At 36.5% G+C, this 20,189-nt stretch overlaps 1 protein-coding gene across 2 annotated transcripts in view; it reads right to left on the bottom strand.

Moving 5' to 3' along the window:
- The window catches only part of LOC128234695 (endoplasmic reticulum aminopeptidase 1-like), a gene marked incomplete at its 3' end in the record, with an annotated part of 245,411 nt that overhangs the window by 186,423 nt on the left and 38,799 nt on the right, over window positions 1-20,189 (bottom strand). Inside the window, 3 exon segments of one of the 2 annotated variants that reach the window (XM_052949110.1) lie at window positions 4,171-4,290; window positions 15,765-15,918; window positions 18,900-19,542. In XM_052949110.1, coding sequence (XP_052805070.1) covers window positions 4,171-4,290; window positions 15,765-15,918; window positions 18,900-19,542 — 917 coding nt within the window. 2 annotated transcript variants of the gene reach the window in all.

Genomic DNA, 20,189 nt, shown 5'->3' with positions numbered 1-20,189 from the left:
ATGCTGCAGTGTTGTATGAGAGAAAAACTATGATGCTGCAGTGTTGTATGAGAGACAAACAATGATGCTGCAGTGTTGTATGAGAGACAAACCATGATGCTGCAGTGTTGTATGAGAGACAAACACTGATGCTGCAGTGTTGTATGAGAGACAAACCACAATGCTGCAGTGTTGTATGAGAGACAAACACTGATGCTGCAGTGTTGTATGAGAGACAAACCAAGATGCTGCAGTGTTGTATGAGAGACAGACCAAAATGCTGCAGTGTTGTATGAGAGACAAACACTGATGCTGCAGTATTGTATGAGAGAAAAAATATGATGCTGCAGTGTTGTATGAGAGACAAACAATGATGCTGTAGTGTTGTATTAGAGACAAACAATGATGCTGCAGTGTTGTATGAGAGGCAAACCACAATGTTGCAGCGTTGTTTGAGAGACAAACAATGATGCTGCAGTGTTGTATGAGAGAAAAACTATGATGCTGCAGTGTTGTATGAGAGACAAACAATGATGCTGCAGTGTTGTATGAGAGACAAACAATGATGCTGCAGTGTTGTATGAGAGACAAACCATGATGCTGCAATGTTGTATGAGAGTCAAACAATTATGTTGCAGTGTTGTATGAGAGACAACCAAGATGCTGTAGTGTTGTATGAGAGACAAACCAAGATGCTGCAGTGTTGTATGAGAGACAAACCACAAAGTTGCAGTGTTGTATGAGAGAAAAATCACAAAGTTGCAGTGAGGTATAAGAGACAAACCATTATGTTGCAGTGTTGTATGAGAGACAAACCATGATGCTGCAGTGTTGTATGCGAGACAAACCACAATGCTGCAGTGTTGTATAAGAGACAAACCACGATGCTGCAGTGTTGTATAAGAGACAAACCATGATGTTGCAGTGTTGTATGAGAGACAAACCACGGTGTTGTAGTTTTGTATGATAGACAAACCACTATGTTGCAGTGTTGTATGTTGCAGTGTTGTATAAGAGACAAACCATGATGTTGCAGTGTTGCATGAGAGAAAAACCATTATGTTGCAGTGTTGTATGAGAGACAAACTACAATGTTGCAGTGTTGTATGAGAGACAAACCATGATGTTGCAGTGTTGTATAAGAGACAAACCATTATGTTGCAGTGGTTTATGAGAGACAATCCACGATGTTGCAGTGTTGTATGAGAGACAAAAACCACTATGTTGCAGTGGTGTTTTTTGTAGTGTTGTATAAGAGACAAACCATGATGTTGCAGTGTTGTATGATGTTGCAGTGAGGTAAAAGAGACAAACCATTATGTTGCAGTGTTGAATGAGAGACAATCCACGATGTTGCAGTGTTGTATGCGAGACAAACCATGATGATGCAGTGCTGTATGAGAGACAAACCACCATGATGCAGTGCTGTATGAGAGACAAACCATTGTGTTGTATGAGAGACAAACCATGATGTTGCAGTGTTGTATGCGAGACAATCCACGATGTTGCAGTGTTGTATGCGAGACAAACCACCATGATGCAGTGCTGTATGAGAGACAAACCATTGTGTTGTATGAGAGACAAACCATGATGTTGCAGTGTTGTATAAGAGACAAACCACGATGATGCAGTGCTGTATGAGAGACAAACCATTGTATTGTATGAGAGACAAACCATGATGTTGCAGTGTTGTATAAGAGACAAACCATTATGTTGAAGTGTTGTATAAGAGACAAACTAAGAAGAAACCATGATGTTGCAGTGTTGTATAAGAGACAAACCAGGATGTTGCAGTGTTGTATAAGAGAACAAGAAACGCCGCAATGCGACGAAACCAGGTTTTTAATGATCGTCAGAAGAACTTCAGCCTGTGTCTGTTTTGCTATTTTTAGTAACAGTGACCTTGACCCTAGGGACCCCAAACACAATCCCATGAAAGGTCTTCCTAAACTCTTCCTATAGACCAAGTTTAGTCAAGATATGTCATCCCTAACTTAAGTTATTCAGTTTCAACCGTTTTTCTATTTTTAAAAGCAGTGACCTTAACCTTGACCCTAGGGACCCAAAGCGCAATCCCATGAAAGGTACCCATAAACTCTTTCTATTGACCAAGTTTGGTAAAGATATGTCAACCCTTACTAAAGTTATTCAGTTTCATAGGTGAGTTTGACGACGCCCGGCCACCTGCCCGCCCACCCACCAAAACAACGACGTTCGTCATTCTAATGACCAGGTTTCACCATGTGAAAACCTGGTTGCAAACCAGGAAGTTGCAGTGTTATATAAGAGACAAACCATGATGTTGCAGTGTTGAATGAGAGACAAATCATGACGTTGCAGTGTTGTATAGGAGACAAACCACGATGATGTATAAGAGACAAACCAAGATGTTGTACGAGAGACACACCATGATGTGGCAGTGTTATATAAGAGACAAACCAAGATATTGTATAAGAGACAAACCATGATAGTGCAGTGTTGTATTAGAGACAAACCATGATGGTGCAGTGTTGTATAAGACACAAACCATGATGTTGCTGTGCTGTATTTGAGACATACGGTGATATTGCAGGGTGTTGTACTAGAGACATACTGTGCTGTTGTGGATTGATAAAGAACAGACATACTGTGGTGTTCCTGACTGTTGAAGAACAGACATACCGTGATGTTGCAAAGTGTTGAAGAACAGACATACCATGATGTTGCAAAGTGTTGAAGAACAGACATACCATGATGTTGCAAAGTGTTGTAGAACAGACATACCATGATGTTGCAGAGTGTTGTAGAACAAACATACCGTGGTGTTGTCGAGTGTTGTACTAGAGACAAACCGTGATGTTCCGGAGTGTTCTAAAAGAGACATACTGTGATGTTGCCGAGTGTTGTAGAACAGACAAACCGTCATGTTCCGGAGTGTTGTATAAGAGACATACTGTGACGTTGCAGAGTGTTGTATAAGAGACATACCGTGATGTTGCAGAGTGTTGTATAAGAGACATACCGTGATGTTGCGGAGTGTTGTATAAGAGACATACCGTGATGTTGCGGAGTGTTGTAGAACAGACATACCGTGATGTTCAGGAGTGTTGTAGAGCAGGCATACTGTGATGTTGCCGAGTGTTGTAGAGCAGACATACCGTGATGTTTAGGAGTGTTGTAAAACAGACATACCGTAAAGTTGCGGAGTGTTGTACTAGAGACATACCGTGACGTTGCAGAGTGTTGTATAAGAGACAGACCATGATGTTGCAGAGTGTTGTATAAGAGACAGACCGTGATGTTGCAGAGTGTTGTATAAGAGACAGACCGTGATGTTGCCGAGTGTTGTAGAGCAGACATACCGTGATGTTTAGGAGTGTTGTAAAACAGACATACCGTAAAGTTGCGGAGTGTTGTACTAGAGACATACTGTGTTGTTGTGGAGTGTTGTAGAACAGACAAACCGTCATGTTCCGGAGTGTTGTATAAGAGACATACCATCATGTTGCGGAATGTTGTAGAGCAGACATACCGTGATGTTTAGGAATGTTGTAAAACAGACATACCGTAAAGTTGCGGAGTGTTGTACTAGAGACATACTGTGTTGTTGTGGAGTGTTGTAGAACAGACAAACCGTCATGTTCCGGAGTGTTGTATAAGAGACATACTGTGACGTTGCAGAGTGTTGTAAAAGAGACATACCATGATGTTGCGGAGTGTTGTATAAGAGACATACCGTGACGTTGCGGAATGTTGTAGAACAGACATACCATGATGTTGCAGAGTGTTCTATAAGAGACATACTGTGACGTTGCAGAGTGTTGTATAAGAGACAGACCGTGATGTTGCAGAGTGTTGTATAAGAGACAGACCGTGATGTTGCAGAGTGTTGTATAAGAGACATACTGTGATGTTGCAGAGTGTTGTAGAGCAGACATACCGTGATGTTCCAGAGTGTTGTATAAGAGACATACCGTGATGTTCAGGAGTGTTGTAGAACAGGCATACCGTCATGTTCTGGAGTGTTGTGGAGCAGACATACCGTCATGTTCCAGAGTGTTGTATAAGAGACATACCGTGACGTTGCAGAATGTTGTAGAACAGACATACCATGATGTTGCGGAGTGTTGTATAAGAGACATACCGTGATGTTCAGGAGTGTTGTAGAGCAGGCATACTGTGATGTTGCCGAGTGTTGTAGAGCAGACATACCGTGATGTTGCGGAGTGTTGTCTTAGACACATGAAGGTAGTCGGAGACAACAAATGCCACCAGGTAGCTGCTCATCTTCACCGTCTGCTCAAAAACATCTTCAAACAAGCCATTTGATATCTGAAATCATTCAACAGCAAAACTGTATGTGAACAAGTGGGCTATAGAGGCCATATTTTAATCATATGAGTCCATAGCTTCATCATAAGAGCGATAAAGCGATCAGAAGAACTTGAACCAAATATCAATAGAAAAAACATTCTTTGCAAGTACCAGGAAAGTCAGCAAAAAGCAAAAAGCAAAGAATGCCCATGATTTGAGAATCAGAACAAAATCACATTAAGGGGAAGCAATACACTTTATAATGATGTTTATATCATGACAAGAGATGTTTGTCAATATTATGCCTCCCCCCCCCCCCCCTGAACACCATGTTGTCAGGAGGATTACTTGGACAATTGAATGAAATATGCATGGACCAAAATGAAAGCTGATTTGTCATTGACATTGCATGCCTTTGAGGCAGTTTTATGATTATGACCATTCAAAGCGGAGGACAGTTGGTACAGTTTTTAATCATGATATTTGCAGATAAAAAAATGTATCCTATTAGCAGCAGGGAATAAGTAAATATGACAAAATTTTAACGATGAATATGAGTTTTGACCATGACCTTATCCTCTATGACCTCAAAATTCCATAGGGGTCATCAACTTGTCACCCTCAACCTAAATATCAAGTTTGAGGGCCATGGGTGCAGGCATTGTTAGTTATCTCTCGGACCTTTTATCATTCAAGGGCTCTCTGACCTTGACCTTTGGCCTTATGACCCCTAAAATCAACAGGGGTATTCTACTGGTCAGGCCAAACCTCCAAGTCAAGTTTGAGGGCCATGGGTGCAGGCATTTTCGAGTTATCACCCGCACAACCTTTTATCATTCAAGGGCACTGTGACCTTATAACCCAGTGACCCCTAAATTCTAAAGGGGTCGTCTATTGGTCAGACCAAGCCTCCATCTCAAGTTTGATGATCATAGGTCCAGGCATTATTGAGATGTCACTGGAAAAAGCTTTGTTAACATTTTCGCATTAAAGGTCACTGTGGCCTTGACCTTTGGCCTGATGTCCCCCAAAATCAAAAGGGGTCATCTTATGGTCAGGCCCAACCTTCATGTCAAGTTTGATGACCATAGGTCCAGGAATTGTTGAGTTTGCCTTCAAGGTCACTGTGACCTTGACCTTTGATCGGATGACCCCTAAAATCAATAGGAGTCATATACTAGTCAGGCCCAACCTCCAAGTCAAGTTTGAGGCCTACACACTGACAGGACTTGATACAGTTGCCTATACAGTGATAGACTCGATACAATTGCCTGCACAGTGACAGGACTTGATACAAATGCCTACAAAATGACAGGACTTGATACAGTTGCCTACACACTGACAGGACTTGATACAAATGCCTACAAAATGACAGGACTTGATACAGTTGCCTGCACAGTGACAGGACTTGATACAAATGACTACAAAATGATAGGACTTGATACAGTTGCCTACACACTGACAGGACTTGATACAATTTCCTACGCACTGACAGACTTAATACAGTTGCCTACACACTGACAGGACTTGATACAATTTCCTACGCACTGACAGACTTAATACAGTTGCCTACACACTGACTAGACTTAATACTGTTGCCTACGCACTGACAGACTTAATACAGTTGCCTACACACTGACAGGACATGATACAGTTGCCTGCACACTGACAGACTTGATACAGTTGCCTGCACACTGACAGACTTGATACAGTTGCCTGGACACTGACGGACTTGATACAATTTCCTACGCACTGACAGACTTAATACAGTTGCCTACACACTGACTAGACTTAATACAGTTGCCTACACACTGACAGGACTTGATACAATTTCCTACGCACTGACAGACTTAAAACAGTTGCCTACACACTGACAGGACATGATACAGTTGCCAACACACTGACAGGACATGATACAGTTGCCTGCACACTGACAGACTTGATACAGTTGCCTGCACACTGACAGACTTGATACAGTTGCCTGCACACTGACAGACTTGATACAGTTGCCTGGACACTGACAGACTTGATACAATTTCCTACGCACTGACAGACTTAATACAGTTGCCTACACACTGACTAGACTTGATACAGTTGCCTACACACTGACTAGACTTAATACAATTTCCTACGCACTGACAGACTTAATACAGTTGCCTACACACTAACAGGACATGATACAGTTGCCAACACACTGACAGGACATGATACAGTTGCCTGCACACTGACAGACTTGATACAGTTGCCTGGACACTGACGGACTTGAAACAATTGCCTGCACATTGATAGACTAAGTGATACAGTTGCCTACACACTGACAGACTTGATATAATTGCCTGCATATTGATCACAAAAGAAAGTTTTTCAAAGTTTACCCTATCTAAACTATTTGTAAATTGATTCAAGTATAAAAAATAATTGCCTTAAATTGTATATAATTCAATAAAGTCAAATTCTTATGAATCAACATCTTTAAAGTATTTAAAAGCCTTCCAGCTATTCAAAATAAATAAGAACCTAGACACCTCAGATTTACAAAAAAAATACAGTTTCTCTACCTCCAACATACACAGCAGTGTTTTACTTGATTATACAAGTACCGGTATTAAATTCATGTTTAGATTAGGTGATTTAACTATCCAAGCAAAATATAGGATGTGTACAATTCTGTCAATAAATGGTCTAGTTCAATGGAAAAGTCTGATGATTACATTCATTTTTGGGTAAAAAATGTTCTTTTACAAAATAAAGAAATATCAATATTCATTAATTGCTTTAACATTAAAGATGCACTCTTACTCCCAAATACGATTTACCACAATTAATAAAGTTGTTTTAATAGTCCTTAAAGGATGAATAAATGTCGAAAACAATGGTACTTATGAAGGACACCGAATTTAATTTGAAAGAAATGTGCATAAAACATGGTATTTCTACCTTAGGAGACTATAGGAGATCACAGTAAATCTTTTAGCATTCACCAATCATTTAATATTTTTGTGCTTTCTGCTGTTAAATACACGGTTATAATATTGTTTTCGGTAATTAATATTTTCCATAATTGCATTATTTAGTAAGTAGTTCAAGGTTTATCACTCAAAATTCATGTTTGTTAAACAAGCGTATGCATTGATTTTGAATAAGAGTGTCACTTTAAATCCTATGAAAGAATAATAAATAACTACATAAGAAGTGACTATTTTGAAGAATTCATGGAGTATAAAATCTATACCCTTGTTTCTAAAAATAGACAATAAGTTCCAAAACTAAGCAAAATTCAACAGTATACTTTACATAACTTCCAGAATTTAACGAAATGTGTTTCTTATGTAAGTTTATAGGAGATTTATTACCCCTGCGGTGGGCAGTTTTGACTTCCGGGCCACAATTTACACAGACTTAATAGAGGACCACTATATGAAGATACACGCAAAATATGAAGGGTCTTTGCCTTACAGTTTCAGACAAGACAATTTTCAAAGATTTCAATACATAAGTGACCCCCAGGGCGGAGCCAGTTTTGTCCCCAATGGCATTATTTTAACAAACTTTGTAGACAGCCACTAGACAATGTTACACACCAAATATCTAAGCTCTAGGCCTCATGGTTTTTGTCAAGATTTTTTGTTTCCCTTTTCACACACCAGACCCCGAAAACCAGACCCTGGACATAGACCAATTACAATAACTCACTTTGAGCACTTTGTCAAGGTCATCCGAGGACAATGACGATATTTGTTTTCAAAACTCTACACATGGTCCAAATTTCATTGCTGTAGCTTCAAAAATAAAAAAGTAGGCTAACTGGTCACAGTCAAGGTCATCCAACCACAACATTGATATTTGTTTACAGAATTGTGAACATGGTCAAAATTTCTTCGCTGTAGTTTCAAAAATAAGACAGGGTTGGACCTAATTTGACCCAAATGGCGTAATTTGCTCAATCTTGGTAGAGGACCACTATATGAAGCTCATAACAAATTATTAAAGGTCTGGGCTCTGAGGTGTCAGATGAGAAGATTTTCGATAAGTCCACAGGAAACCTCATGGCATAGCGAGTTTCCATAGGCATAATTTGATTTTCACAAGCAAAAGTGTAAGACAAAGGAACAAAGGACAGGGCACCATCCAACAAAATATATAACTGCTATAATCTTATGGATTTGATATAACTATACTTTGACTAACCTATAGTAACAATGTCTCTAATTCCATCCAACAACATGACTTCCCATCTACTAATAGGAGTTTAAGTCTTGTTCATATCAGGTATATTCACTAAGGCCACACCAAATTAATAACTTGTTCATCAGATTTCCCGCACCTATTTCTTCAGAAAAGCAAAAAAAATATTTTTATATTTTAATCAATTTTGCGCCCGCACAATCTAAAAAAAAATAGTTATTGTTTTTACGAGCGCAAATTTGTTTAGTAGAATGTAGCCTTTTCCCTTAAAACTGCGTTTTTCGATCGTAACAATTATCAAAGCACCGGCTCAATCATGCAGCAGCTCTAATTAGAGTTAATGAACGATATAGACCCGGATACAAGCGTCTAGATGATGGAGACTAATTGGCAACATGAAATTCATTTCACTTCCTGATTCGTGAAAATTACGTCAACAAATGACAACTCTACCACCATTTAAAGTTTGATTAAATTTTGGACAAATGTGTTTGTTTTAATTTGGCTCCCGCTAAAGTAAACGTATATATACTGGGCAAGAAGTGCTGAATTTTATCGTGAATGACAGTGATTACCGTAAATGACTGGGTATTAGACGCCCTTTTTTCCCTCAGATTTCGATGCATAAAAATGCCTGCGTATAATACCCAGTAACAATTTTTTTAACTTTTTTTCTGAGGTCGATTTCAAGCCTAGAGTTTGTTTAGATTTATGTAGAAAGGGATGTTACTCGCGTCATATCAATCGAGTATATATGAGTTTAAACGGCAGTTGAAGATCGGGATAGGGTATATCGTAAGAAGTTTATAATTTAAACAAAAATATTTTTTGATTAAAGATATTCAATATTATTTTGAATAATAAATTGAATTGAACAATAATTAAACTTGCATGTATAAAAAAAACAAAGTTGGGCACTGTCAAAATATTTTTTGTCAGTTGTACAAGAAGGTGTGAAAAACTCGACTGCTTTTAACCTGTTTATCAATGGTCATTAACTTATTTATTACGCCTATAAGTGTAAATCCTTTATCAAGTTAATTAAAACACCATTTTATACATGCATTGAATTGAATAAACACATTATATCGGCTTTAGATCAAAGAGTCACACTGTGTGACGTCACATAACTTACAGTTATACCCACGAGGATCTCGTGGAGAGCATGGACATTGCTATGCAGGATTAATGTATAACTGTACGATTATTGCTTCTTAAGCCTAAGTCACACATTCAGGATTTTTACTGCCGTCCTTGATAGGACCATTCCCGATTAAAATGTGTCAAAAGTCGGATCAAGATCCTGTGATTCGTGGCTGGAAATTCAAATTTTTATTAAAATTTGTAAAAACATTTATTTAATCACGACAACATATTGTTCAGGAGGCGTCCCGATCCAGCCGTTTCCAGCAGAATTCGTCCCGATTATCCCGTTCTCAATCCGATTCTGATCCGATTTGTATTTTTGTCATGGTAAAAAACGACCGAATCTGTCACGACATAGTCACGATTGTAATCCGACCATTCCCGATCCGTAGGACTCTGTTACGAACATATACGACTGCGTTCAGACAATGATAGGACATTCCATATAAAATTAATATTTTATTGACAATAAAATTAATGTCGCTGTGTAAGAAGGCAAACAAGGATGGAGAATGTAACCAATCCAAGCAGAACTCCATCATATGGTGTTACATATGAGTATATATATATACTAATCAAACTTTACTCATTTAAAAGAATTAATGCCTGTTATTCACAAAACAACTTCAAAAATACAACAGATTAAAGAAAAATAGTTTCTTAATTAAAAAGATGAAAATTTTAATGATTGATTTCAAACAATTGTAGATGAAACACCTAAAAAAATTATTAAATCCTCGATATCTTCTCATATTTTTACCAAACCAGCAAAAATAGAAATCTATTCATTTCAATAAAATTCCATTTTCAAAAATAAACGCACAAACATCCGTCTATCCGTACACTATAAAAAGTGCATATATATAAAATAAAGTAAGCATAAAATCTTCAATTTCAAAACTTTTTTTCCTTCATTGTCTATATGGTCAGCAACTCTCTTCTTTTTCAATATCGTCAAGTAACTCGTCAGCACTTTAGCACGTTTGTTATTCCCACGTGGCCTATCGCATGATGTTTTAAGCAGGGAAACTGTGCGATCATTGAGATCAATTAGACCATTGTTGCTTTCTAGGTCATTCCAGGTTTTAAGATGAGAATACATTTGTAATTCCTAAGCGAGGGTGGGTCTATATGTCCAGGTTACCACATGTAGCAGTTTAATCTGAGTTCAAACACAGTGTGCTTCAATATCTATATATTCAACATTATCGAATGTAGCTATTATATCGGAGCGTCCTGAAAATATAAATATAAACTAGAGCTGTCACAGGAGTGATGAATACCCCCAAATGCCGCCTGGACACAGGAATGGCAAACCATTCCTTTGAAAAGAGGCCATAACTCCAAGGTTACTGCACACTGCATCTTCTTTTATCATGCATGTATTGTTTTATTTAAATCTGTTGAGTAATTTAGAAGTTATACTGCTGACAAGAAAACCCCCAATATCGAACTTGACCTGTATCTTCTGATGTTACACCTGTGTACCAAAAAATGTTCAAATCTGTCAAGCCTTTCATGAGTTATCATCCGGAAACCATTTTTCTATTTTTAGTAACAGTGACCTTGACCCCACCAGCCCCAATATCGAACTTGATCTGTATCTTCTGATGTTACACCTGTGTACCAAAAATTGTTCAATCCATTTAGCCTTTCATGAGTTTTCGTCCGGAAACTGTTTTTCTTTTTTTAGTAACAGTGACCTTGGCCTTGGCCCCACCAGCCCCAATATCGAACTTGACCTGTATCTTCTGATGTTACACCTGTGTACCAAAAATTGTTCAAATCCGTCTAGACTTTCATGAATTATCGTCCGGACACCATTTTTCTTTTTTTAGTAACAGTGACCTTGACCTTGGCCCCACCAGCCCCAATATCGAACTTGACCTGTATCTTCTGATGTTACACCTGTGTACCAAAATTTTTTCAAATCTATCAAGCCTTTCATGAGTTATCGTCCGGAAACCGTTTTTCTATTTTTAGTAACAGTGACCTTGACCTTGGCCCCACCAGCCCCAATATCGAACTTGACCTGTATCTTCTGATGTTACACCTGTGTACCAAAAAATTTTCAAATCTGTCTAGCCTTTCATGAGTTATCGTCCGGAAACCATGAAAACCGACAGACCGACCGACCGACAGACCGACAAGCTCACTCCTATATACCCCCTCAAACTTCGTTTGTGGGGGTATAACAATCATAAGATAATGAATAATTTAATCATGTGCAGTGGCAGATTAAATTAAATGGCTAAAGAACAACAACACAGTACATCATAAAACAAAACATTGACATGAAACTTACTTAATGACTGAATCAAACACTCCAACCCCTCGTACTTACAAGGTGACTTCTGTTATCCGTGCATGTTATCATCTGTAACCAAACCCACATGTATTAGTATATGGTAAGAGGCTAAAAGAATATCACGGAACTGCCATTCTCGTTTTAAATACAAAATCTGCTGATGGCGTAAAAATACATGATAAAACTAAATAAATGCAGCTAAATACAATAATGATCATTCCGATCCATTGCTAACCAAAGACAAACACAAAAGACTACAAATGCATATCGATACTAACCAGCAGAACATCAGATTCCAAGTAAAACAATCAAGTTTTCTAAAACAAACATCTCTGTAGGCTTCAACTGTGCACGACAATCAATCAAGCTTGGGATTTCCCACTTCTTCTTTATACAAAGGTAAGGGAGAGAAATCTGATTAACTAACTGCATTATCTCATTACAGAATTATCTCTCTTTGAGTGTAAATTCACTTGGCTTCATCATTGTGTCACGTGATTGAATGATGCGCTTTGAGTGGATAGTAATTCTTTGTTTACGTTTCGATGTTCATTCATTTTTGGCGCAGGGATACTACTTTAATGTTATCTTTATCTAAGTTCAACAGATTAAATTATTTAAATAGATATTGCGTTATGATTGCTTCTTGCTTTGTCAAATCTACCTCGGTTATTGGAAACATAGCTTGCAAATTATATAGTCTGCACTTTTTCAAACTATATTTTTGGTGGTAAATCGGCTGGCGACATTTGTTACTATTAATAGGAATTTTCTGTTGTGAGTGTCGAGTTTGTGGCTACACTGAACAGGGTTGAAAACAACCCTGTTCAAAAATCAATAATCTTCGTCTGTGAAACTTGGTAACTGTGAAAGTTATGATTGATGTCCTTTGGGTGTCCGAAAATTAGGTACGCAAAATAAATTATTTTGGAAAATAATTATGGGTGTCCGAACTCTTAGGTGAATAACAGTACTTTATTCTTTTCTGTAGGTGTTGACATTTTGAGAACAAACCCGTACAATATTAGGTTTTTGCATACCTTAACTTTTCATTCTCAACAGTTTATCATTGTATGGTTTTAAAGATAACCGTCGCCATTTTCACGAAAAAAATAATTTTTGTCACTGTCAACAAACATGGTGGCCGAAAAGGCCAGACGATTTGACATCTTTTCTATGCGTCTTTTAACCAAAAACATAGATTACAAGTTTTTTCTTGGACTTTTCACAGATTTTTTTTCCTGCGCCAATACCCCCTATCGTCTTATACCCAGTCATTTAAGGTATCCAAAGTTTGAATTTGGTTCGGACATGTTTGACGGGAATTCGGATGACCGATACAGTGAAAAGACAGTTTCCAATCGGTCATCTATACCTACTACACCTGCCCAGGTAAAAACTTCAGGTGTGTATTTTAACTTCTTTGTTGTTTTGCTGTTAATATAGCAAATATGATGTATTTTTTGTATTATTTGTTTCCTTGAAAAATAATTATACATTTAATGATTTATGCATGTTTGTTTTTATTTTAGTATAGTGTTTATTTAATTCATATGCATGTACAGTTATAGAAAAATAAAGTTTAGCCAAGAAGCGAGCACCACCTTGTGTTATCATCAAACTGTTTCATAAATGCATACTACATTATACTACAATGAACATTTATGTATAATATTGCTTATTAACATTTCAGATTCCTCCGACGCAGCGGATCATGAAATTCCTGTCCCCATGAAGCAACGAGGGCGTGTTTGTGGTGTAGGCCTTAGTCGCCGATGAGTTAATGTTCGTGGACATTAGGATGACGCTAAAAATTAACCTGACTGACATTCATATGTGCTTCATGCAATCCCATGAGTTTTACCATTCACACAAAAACATCAAACAAACCGGATTGTGTATATTTTGTAAATATTAGCCAAAAAGGATAAAAAAAAATGGTGTCAGATTGTGTGCTTGGAAAAAGGTATTAATCACACTTTGTGTTGCGAATAAATGTTTGTAGATTTTTTAGATGTTCATGTGTATATTTAAACTTTATATGAAAATCATTCAAGTGTTAAATATTTATGCTGATAGGTTTGTGTCTATGAACAAAATTTTGCATATTCTTGTATTTTCTTGGAATATTTTTTTGCACTATATGAAAATTGACACAATCAGTATTTGCAGTGCAAAAGAAGTAAAAGTGTCTTTTGTATATATGTTTTCTATTACTTGTCTAAATTTGAACAAGATATCTAAAAAAAATAAGGAAAATCTGCAAGTTTAAAACAGATAGGCGTTAAATTCTGAGAAAGCCTAAAATCAATCTGGCGCTGGCTGGAATTTTCTGTGACATATTTTCAGCTGAAATGGTTTACAATACGGTGTAGGTTTTTTGTAAATTTTCTTCCAGAACTTAGATGGCTACCAAGGCCAATCGTGTAGTCAAAGCAAGAGTGATAGCTGTAGTTTATATTTGATTGCAAATGCCTATATTCCTTATTCAAATTATTTTTCAAGTCACCTTGTCTAGTCATTTCCATGGCATGACATATGACAATGTATTTTAACAGAGAATTATTTTTAACCAAGTTTTCCTAAGGAAAAATGGATAACCTAGTTAATAGATTTGGATATGCCATTGGGCAGGCAGGTGGCTGTGACCATTGGTGCTTGTGTCCAAGCTTTAACTTAGCCATGCATAGGGTATTTTGAAAAAAAACTTTTCAAAAAGGTTTAAAAAACTGGAAAACTGTGGTTTTGAGTTCTCTCATTTATGAAATAGTTAAAAGGAATACATTTGCTTGATCTCAAATAGCATTTGTTTGATCTCAAAACTAATATTTGTATAGAATTATCTTTTACTGTTATCATTCTTTCACTGGATGTTATCCTTGTACTGTTTACAATATCATTGTTTAGTTAATAAGTGGATAAAATGTGAGCAAAAGTGAGTTAAATGACTATATATATTTGTTCGCTGTTGCCTTTGCTCGCTCCTCTTTTTTGCTATATGCAAAACAAATATTTTTATTATTATTTCTCTCACTCGCCCCATTATTTTTTGGAAAAAATCCAATGAACAAGTTATCAATTTGTTGTGGCCTAATCATGTAAAAGATAAAGATTGTAAGTTACAATGGTCTACATGTAGTTAAATGGAAAAGTCTGATTATTAAATTCATCATTGGGCAAATATGAAATTCTTCTACAAATTGAAGAGATATGATATTTCCTAACCTATTAACCTATAAAAAGAACAATTATTACCTTTAAAGTGACTAATTTGAAGAATTAATAAAATATAAAATATAATCCCATGTTACTTAAAATAGAAAAACTAGATATAGACAATGCACTATTCAATAGAAAGGGAGACCATATAGCAAGATATGCTGCCCTTGCTTCAAGAGTAAACTTTACATAAATATCAAGATTTTAACATAAAGCAAAACAGTAAGTAGGCCATTTGGCCTGTTAGTTTCAGAGAAGATGTTTTTTAAAGCAAAACAGGAAGTTGGCCAGATTGTTGTTGTTGTTGATCAATCTCAATGCCTTGTTGTATTTTTGAAGAGGGTCATGCAATGAAGCTTCCTGTAAAGTTTCAGTGAATTTGGCCTTGTAGTTACAGAGGAGATGTTTTTTTAAAGCAAAACAGGACGTTGGCCAGATTGTTGTTGTTGTTGATAAATCGCAACCCCTTGTTGTTTTTTTGTAGAGGGTCACCCAAGGAAGCTTCCTGTGAAGTTTCATTGAATTTGGACTGGTATTTTCAGAGGACAAACAGTGTGGCACAATAACTGGATTTAAAATATTCTTTTTGTGAGATTAAAAGCTTAACTCAAGCAATGTGACAATATTGTCATACTTTACTGGATGAGATGAGTGGCATGTTGAAGAGGGACAAATAGCCTGGTTCCCGCACCATGGTTAGCTGGAATGTGGCTTTCATTGCAGGCTCGTCGAAACATGGAAATGCTTCCCGCGCATGAGTCGGCTCAAAATGGGTTGTTGCAATGAACCTGATAAATAATAAAATCACAGTGATTTAAATATGCTTCATTAAATTTTAACATCATTTTATCTCACATTTAGGTTAACAAAGTTTGGCCTGTAAACATGCAAACTGTGAAACACTGTTCCATTTTTTAGATGACTGAGAAAGTGGGAAGCAAGCAGGCCCAATTTCCTTGCAAATGCAACACTTAGCTTTATATAAATATTAATATGATTTTCACCTTTCCAGATAACAAATTTGAATGTAATATATTTCTATGTAGCTAAAACATTAAAATATTAACATTAATTATCAGTGAAAATGAGTCTCTAAGACATTTCACAATTATTGTGTAAGTCCACCGTTTTTTATTCTATGTTTTACAAACACACCATTCAAAAATAAAATTGAAAATACTACATTTTTTATTTCCTCTCCTATGATTTGGTATCATCAAATAAATTGTCAGTAAATCATTAGCCCCAAAAAAAGACAATTGAATTTCTAAAAATTTATATGATGTGTCACAGTTAATCTCCACCATAATGGCACCTACAAACCTATCAGAACTAGTCCTTTATTTCCTTACCATTGACCTATACATTATCGGTGTTCTTTGACCGCTTCCATAAACAAGAGCAGTCATAAGACAGCGCGCTCGACTACACCGCTTTGACTTAGAAGGGAATACAATAACGATGTTATATGTGCCTGTCAAAAGCAATAAAACAATCAAATTAAAAAGTGAACAAGAATCGCGATGTGAAAAAAACAGGTTGTTAATGATTGGTAGAAGAAATTCCGTTTCAACTGCTTTCTTTTATTTTTTGTAACAATGACTTTGATCCTACGGGCCCCAAACACAATCACATTGAAGTCCTCCATAAATTCTTCCTACATATCAAGTTTGGTCACAGTATGTCAACTGAAAAAGTAATTTATTTTTAGTAACAGTGACCTTGACCCTAGGGGGCCAAAAGTCAATCCATGAAAGCTCTGCATAAACTTGTTCTATATACCAAGTTTGGTCACACTATGTCAACCCTTACTTTAGTTATTCAGTACTAACCATATTTCTATTTTTAGCAACAGTGACCTTGACCTAGACCATAACTCTTGGGGCCCAAAACACTATCTTAGGAAAGGTCTCTATAAACTCTTCCTATATACCAAGTTTGGTCACAATATGTAGACCCTTACTTAAGTTATTCAATACCAACCCTTTTTCTATTTATAGTAACCTTGACCTTGATCCTAGGGGCCTCAAACGCATTCTCATAAAAGGTCTCCATAAACTCTTCGTATATAACAAGTTTGGTCTCTTTATGTCAAACCTAGCTAAAATTATTCGATACATAAGGTGACTTTGACGCCGCCCTCCCACCAGCCCACCCGAACAATGACGCAAGTCATTCAAATAACTTGTTTCCCCTTTATGAAAATGTGGCTAAGAATATAAAAATGTGCCTTTCAAAAGAAATAAAAAAAATATATATATTCAAGGGCCATAATTTGTATTTAGGGTTAAAATGGAGTTATGTTCCTTGTTGTAAGATGGTCGTCAGCAATTCTGCGATGTACGGTATTAAGTGCATTGAATGAAGGGTATAAAAGTTTTTTTTATTAAAATCCCAACTTGCCCTAAAACTTTAACCTGCCCTTAAACTTTTACCTAAGTCAATCAGGGGCCATAACTTGTATTAAGGATAATATGGAGTTATGTAACCTCATTGTGTGATGGTCGTGAACAATTGTGGGAATTATTAAGTCAATTGAATGAAGGGTATAGAAGTTATCAATAAATTTCCCAACATGCCCTAAAACTTTAACCTAAGTTCGATAGTCAATCAGGGGCCATAATTTGTATAAAAGATAATATGGAGTTATTTAACTTCATTGTGTGATGGTCGTGAACAACTGTGGGAAGTATTAAGTCAATTGAATGAAGGGTATAGAAGTAATCAATAAATATCCCAACCTGCCCTAAAACTTTAACCTAAGTTCCATAGTCAATCAAGGGCCATAATTTGTATAAAAGATAATATGGAGTTATCTAACCTCATTATGAGATAGCCCTGAAGTTGAACAACTGTGTGAGGTATTAAGTCATTTGAATGAAGGGTATTGGACTTATAAGTGAAAATCCCAACTAGCCCTAAAACTTTAACCGAATTTAATAATTATCCGAGAGGCTTTGTTTTTGAAATTGTTAATGTATTGTCAGGAGTGGCTTTGAAATGTGGAGTTATAGAAAGTTTCATTCCAGGAGCTTCCAACGACCTCTGACCCTTGCACAAAGTTTTCAGTATTATTCAAGAGATTGGTTTCTTTCTTTATAAAATAATATTTTTGTTAAATGTTTTGATGTTATGGAAACCCTCTATACCTCTGTTGCAGTTGAAAAATTGTTTAAATTCTGAATCAATATGCTTAAAAAAGTAATCAAAAAGTGTAACAATGGCAATATAATGCAAAGGCCATTAAAATTGTATACTCCGAAGAAAAAGTTCAGAAATTAGTATTTATCCTTTTGTTTATAGTCATTTTCATTCTGATGCATTGATTGTTCATACAACAGATACCCTTTCAAGACCCACTTACTATAATGAACTTTGTCAAACTTATGCTGAAGTCTTTGCTTAACTTGATTTAGATGAATTTGAATTTCATGTGCAGTGTCCCATGTGTATGGTGAAATTGACAGGGAAAATTTAAATTTCGTAAAAAGTAAAAAAAACAGCAACAAGGTCACATCATTTTAAAAATCAAGTCATGACTAACCAATACACAAAGATATAACATAAAAGCACATCAAAAAAGATACTATGGCATCAATTTATAGCTGACACCTCTGTCTGGGAGTATTTTATAGACTCCTAAATGTCACAGATTACAGAGCATTTTTTTTTTGCTCTTTTTTCAGAATAAGTGTTTTTAAAGTGAAACAAAACTGATAATCAGGCAAATACAAAACATATGAATTCATACAAAAGCTTCATGTCTTACTTTCTCTCTCCAGATAATGTAGTATAAGTGCTCCTGTAGAACCCATGAAGTTGAGATTTCAGTTCTCCTCTGTAACTCATTTCCAATGTTATTTTACTTTCCTTTTTCACATGTTCCATAAGCTTAATATATATCTGTTCATTTTCAGTGTACTCAAGCCACTTTTCAACAGCAATATTTCTATTTGCATCGCCTTCATCATGCACTTTAGTTTCAACAATAGTCAGTTCCTTTGCATGAATAACAATAAAATCAGAATCTCTGAGAACATTGCAGCTAACAATAATACGACCACTGAAATCTGAATCTGATATGTTTGGATGAATGTGTAGTTTGTAGTGTGTAGGCATAATAAACAATGGTAGCCTGATATTATGATATGGAAAGGGCTCCCCATTTGTGGCAGTGAAGCTTGAGGTGTTTGAAGGAGGGAGTGTAGTGGTGAGAGGCTCAACAAGCTGTCCAGAACACTTTGAGTCCGGCTTACTATGAGATCTGGCAAGGGCAGCGCTAAGAGATATAATCACCACAACAACAGTTACTGCTGCTAAACACACTGCAACACGGGTCCTCGTGCATGCCAGTATTGCAATCTTTTGAAGGATGTTAGGTTCATATACTGCTCGTCTGTGAAGATTTTCTCCTGTAAAATAAAACTAGAATTCAACAATTGAATATCCTTTCGAATACCGCTACCGTACATCGACGCGCTACCGTAGCCGCCTAATGCAGACCAATTTTTCAAGGGTGCTGGTTACCGCTACTGTTTTACTGTAGGAATACTGTAGACGACTGAAACGTACTGAAAAAGTAGGTACGTCCAGTTCCACAACTGCAAAATGCACATTTTCCACAAATTTGTGGTACGTTTTTCATTAAAATAAGAAGGATTGTGAATTTTAAAAACAGCATTAATACGCTATGGTACTTTGTCTTAGAAACAGTTACTACACTACGGAATTTCTTTCAAATATAATAACCATGCAAAAATAAGCAACGGTATTTCTTTAAAAATCGTCATTCAACATTATTCGCCTCTGGCATTTGTAAATTTGCTTTAATAAAACAGCATGCTTATGCTTTTCCTCTTGTATCAGAAGTACGCTGTGGTATCACTGTTAAATTTAAGAAATGAGCAAAACTGCGCAGTGGTATTACTGTGATATTTGTTTTACAGACTGTGTGTTAACTTCGATAAGGTAGACATTTCATGTTTGAATTAAACTAAATCAGTCACTTAAGTGCACTCTGGTAGCGTTCTTGAATCTAGAAGTATGCAAAACTACGCAG

The sequence above is a fragment of the Mya arenaria genome, chromosome 5 (genome assembly GCF_026914265.1).
Source record: "Mya arenaria isolate MELC-2E11 chromosome 5, ASM2691426v1".
NCBI classification, from domain to species: Eukaryota; Metazoa; Mollusca; class Bivalvia; order Myida; family Myidae; genus Mya; species Mya arenaria.
The sequence above is the reverse complement of the archived record's forward strand: the minus strand, read 5'-3'. Positions and strand labels throughout refer to the sequence as shown.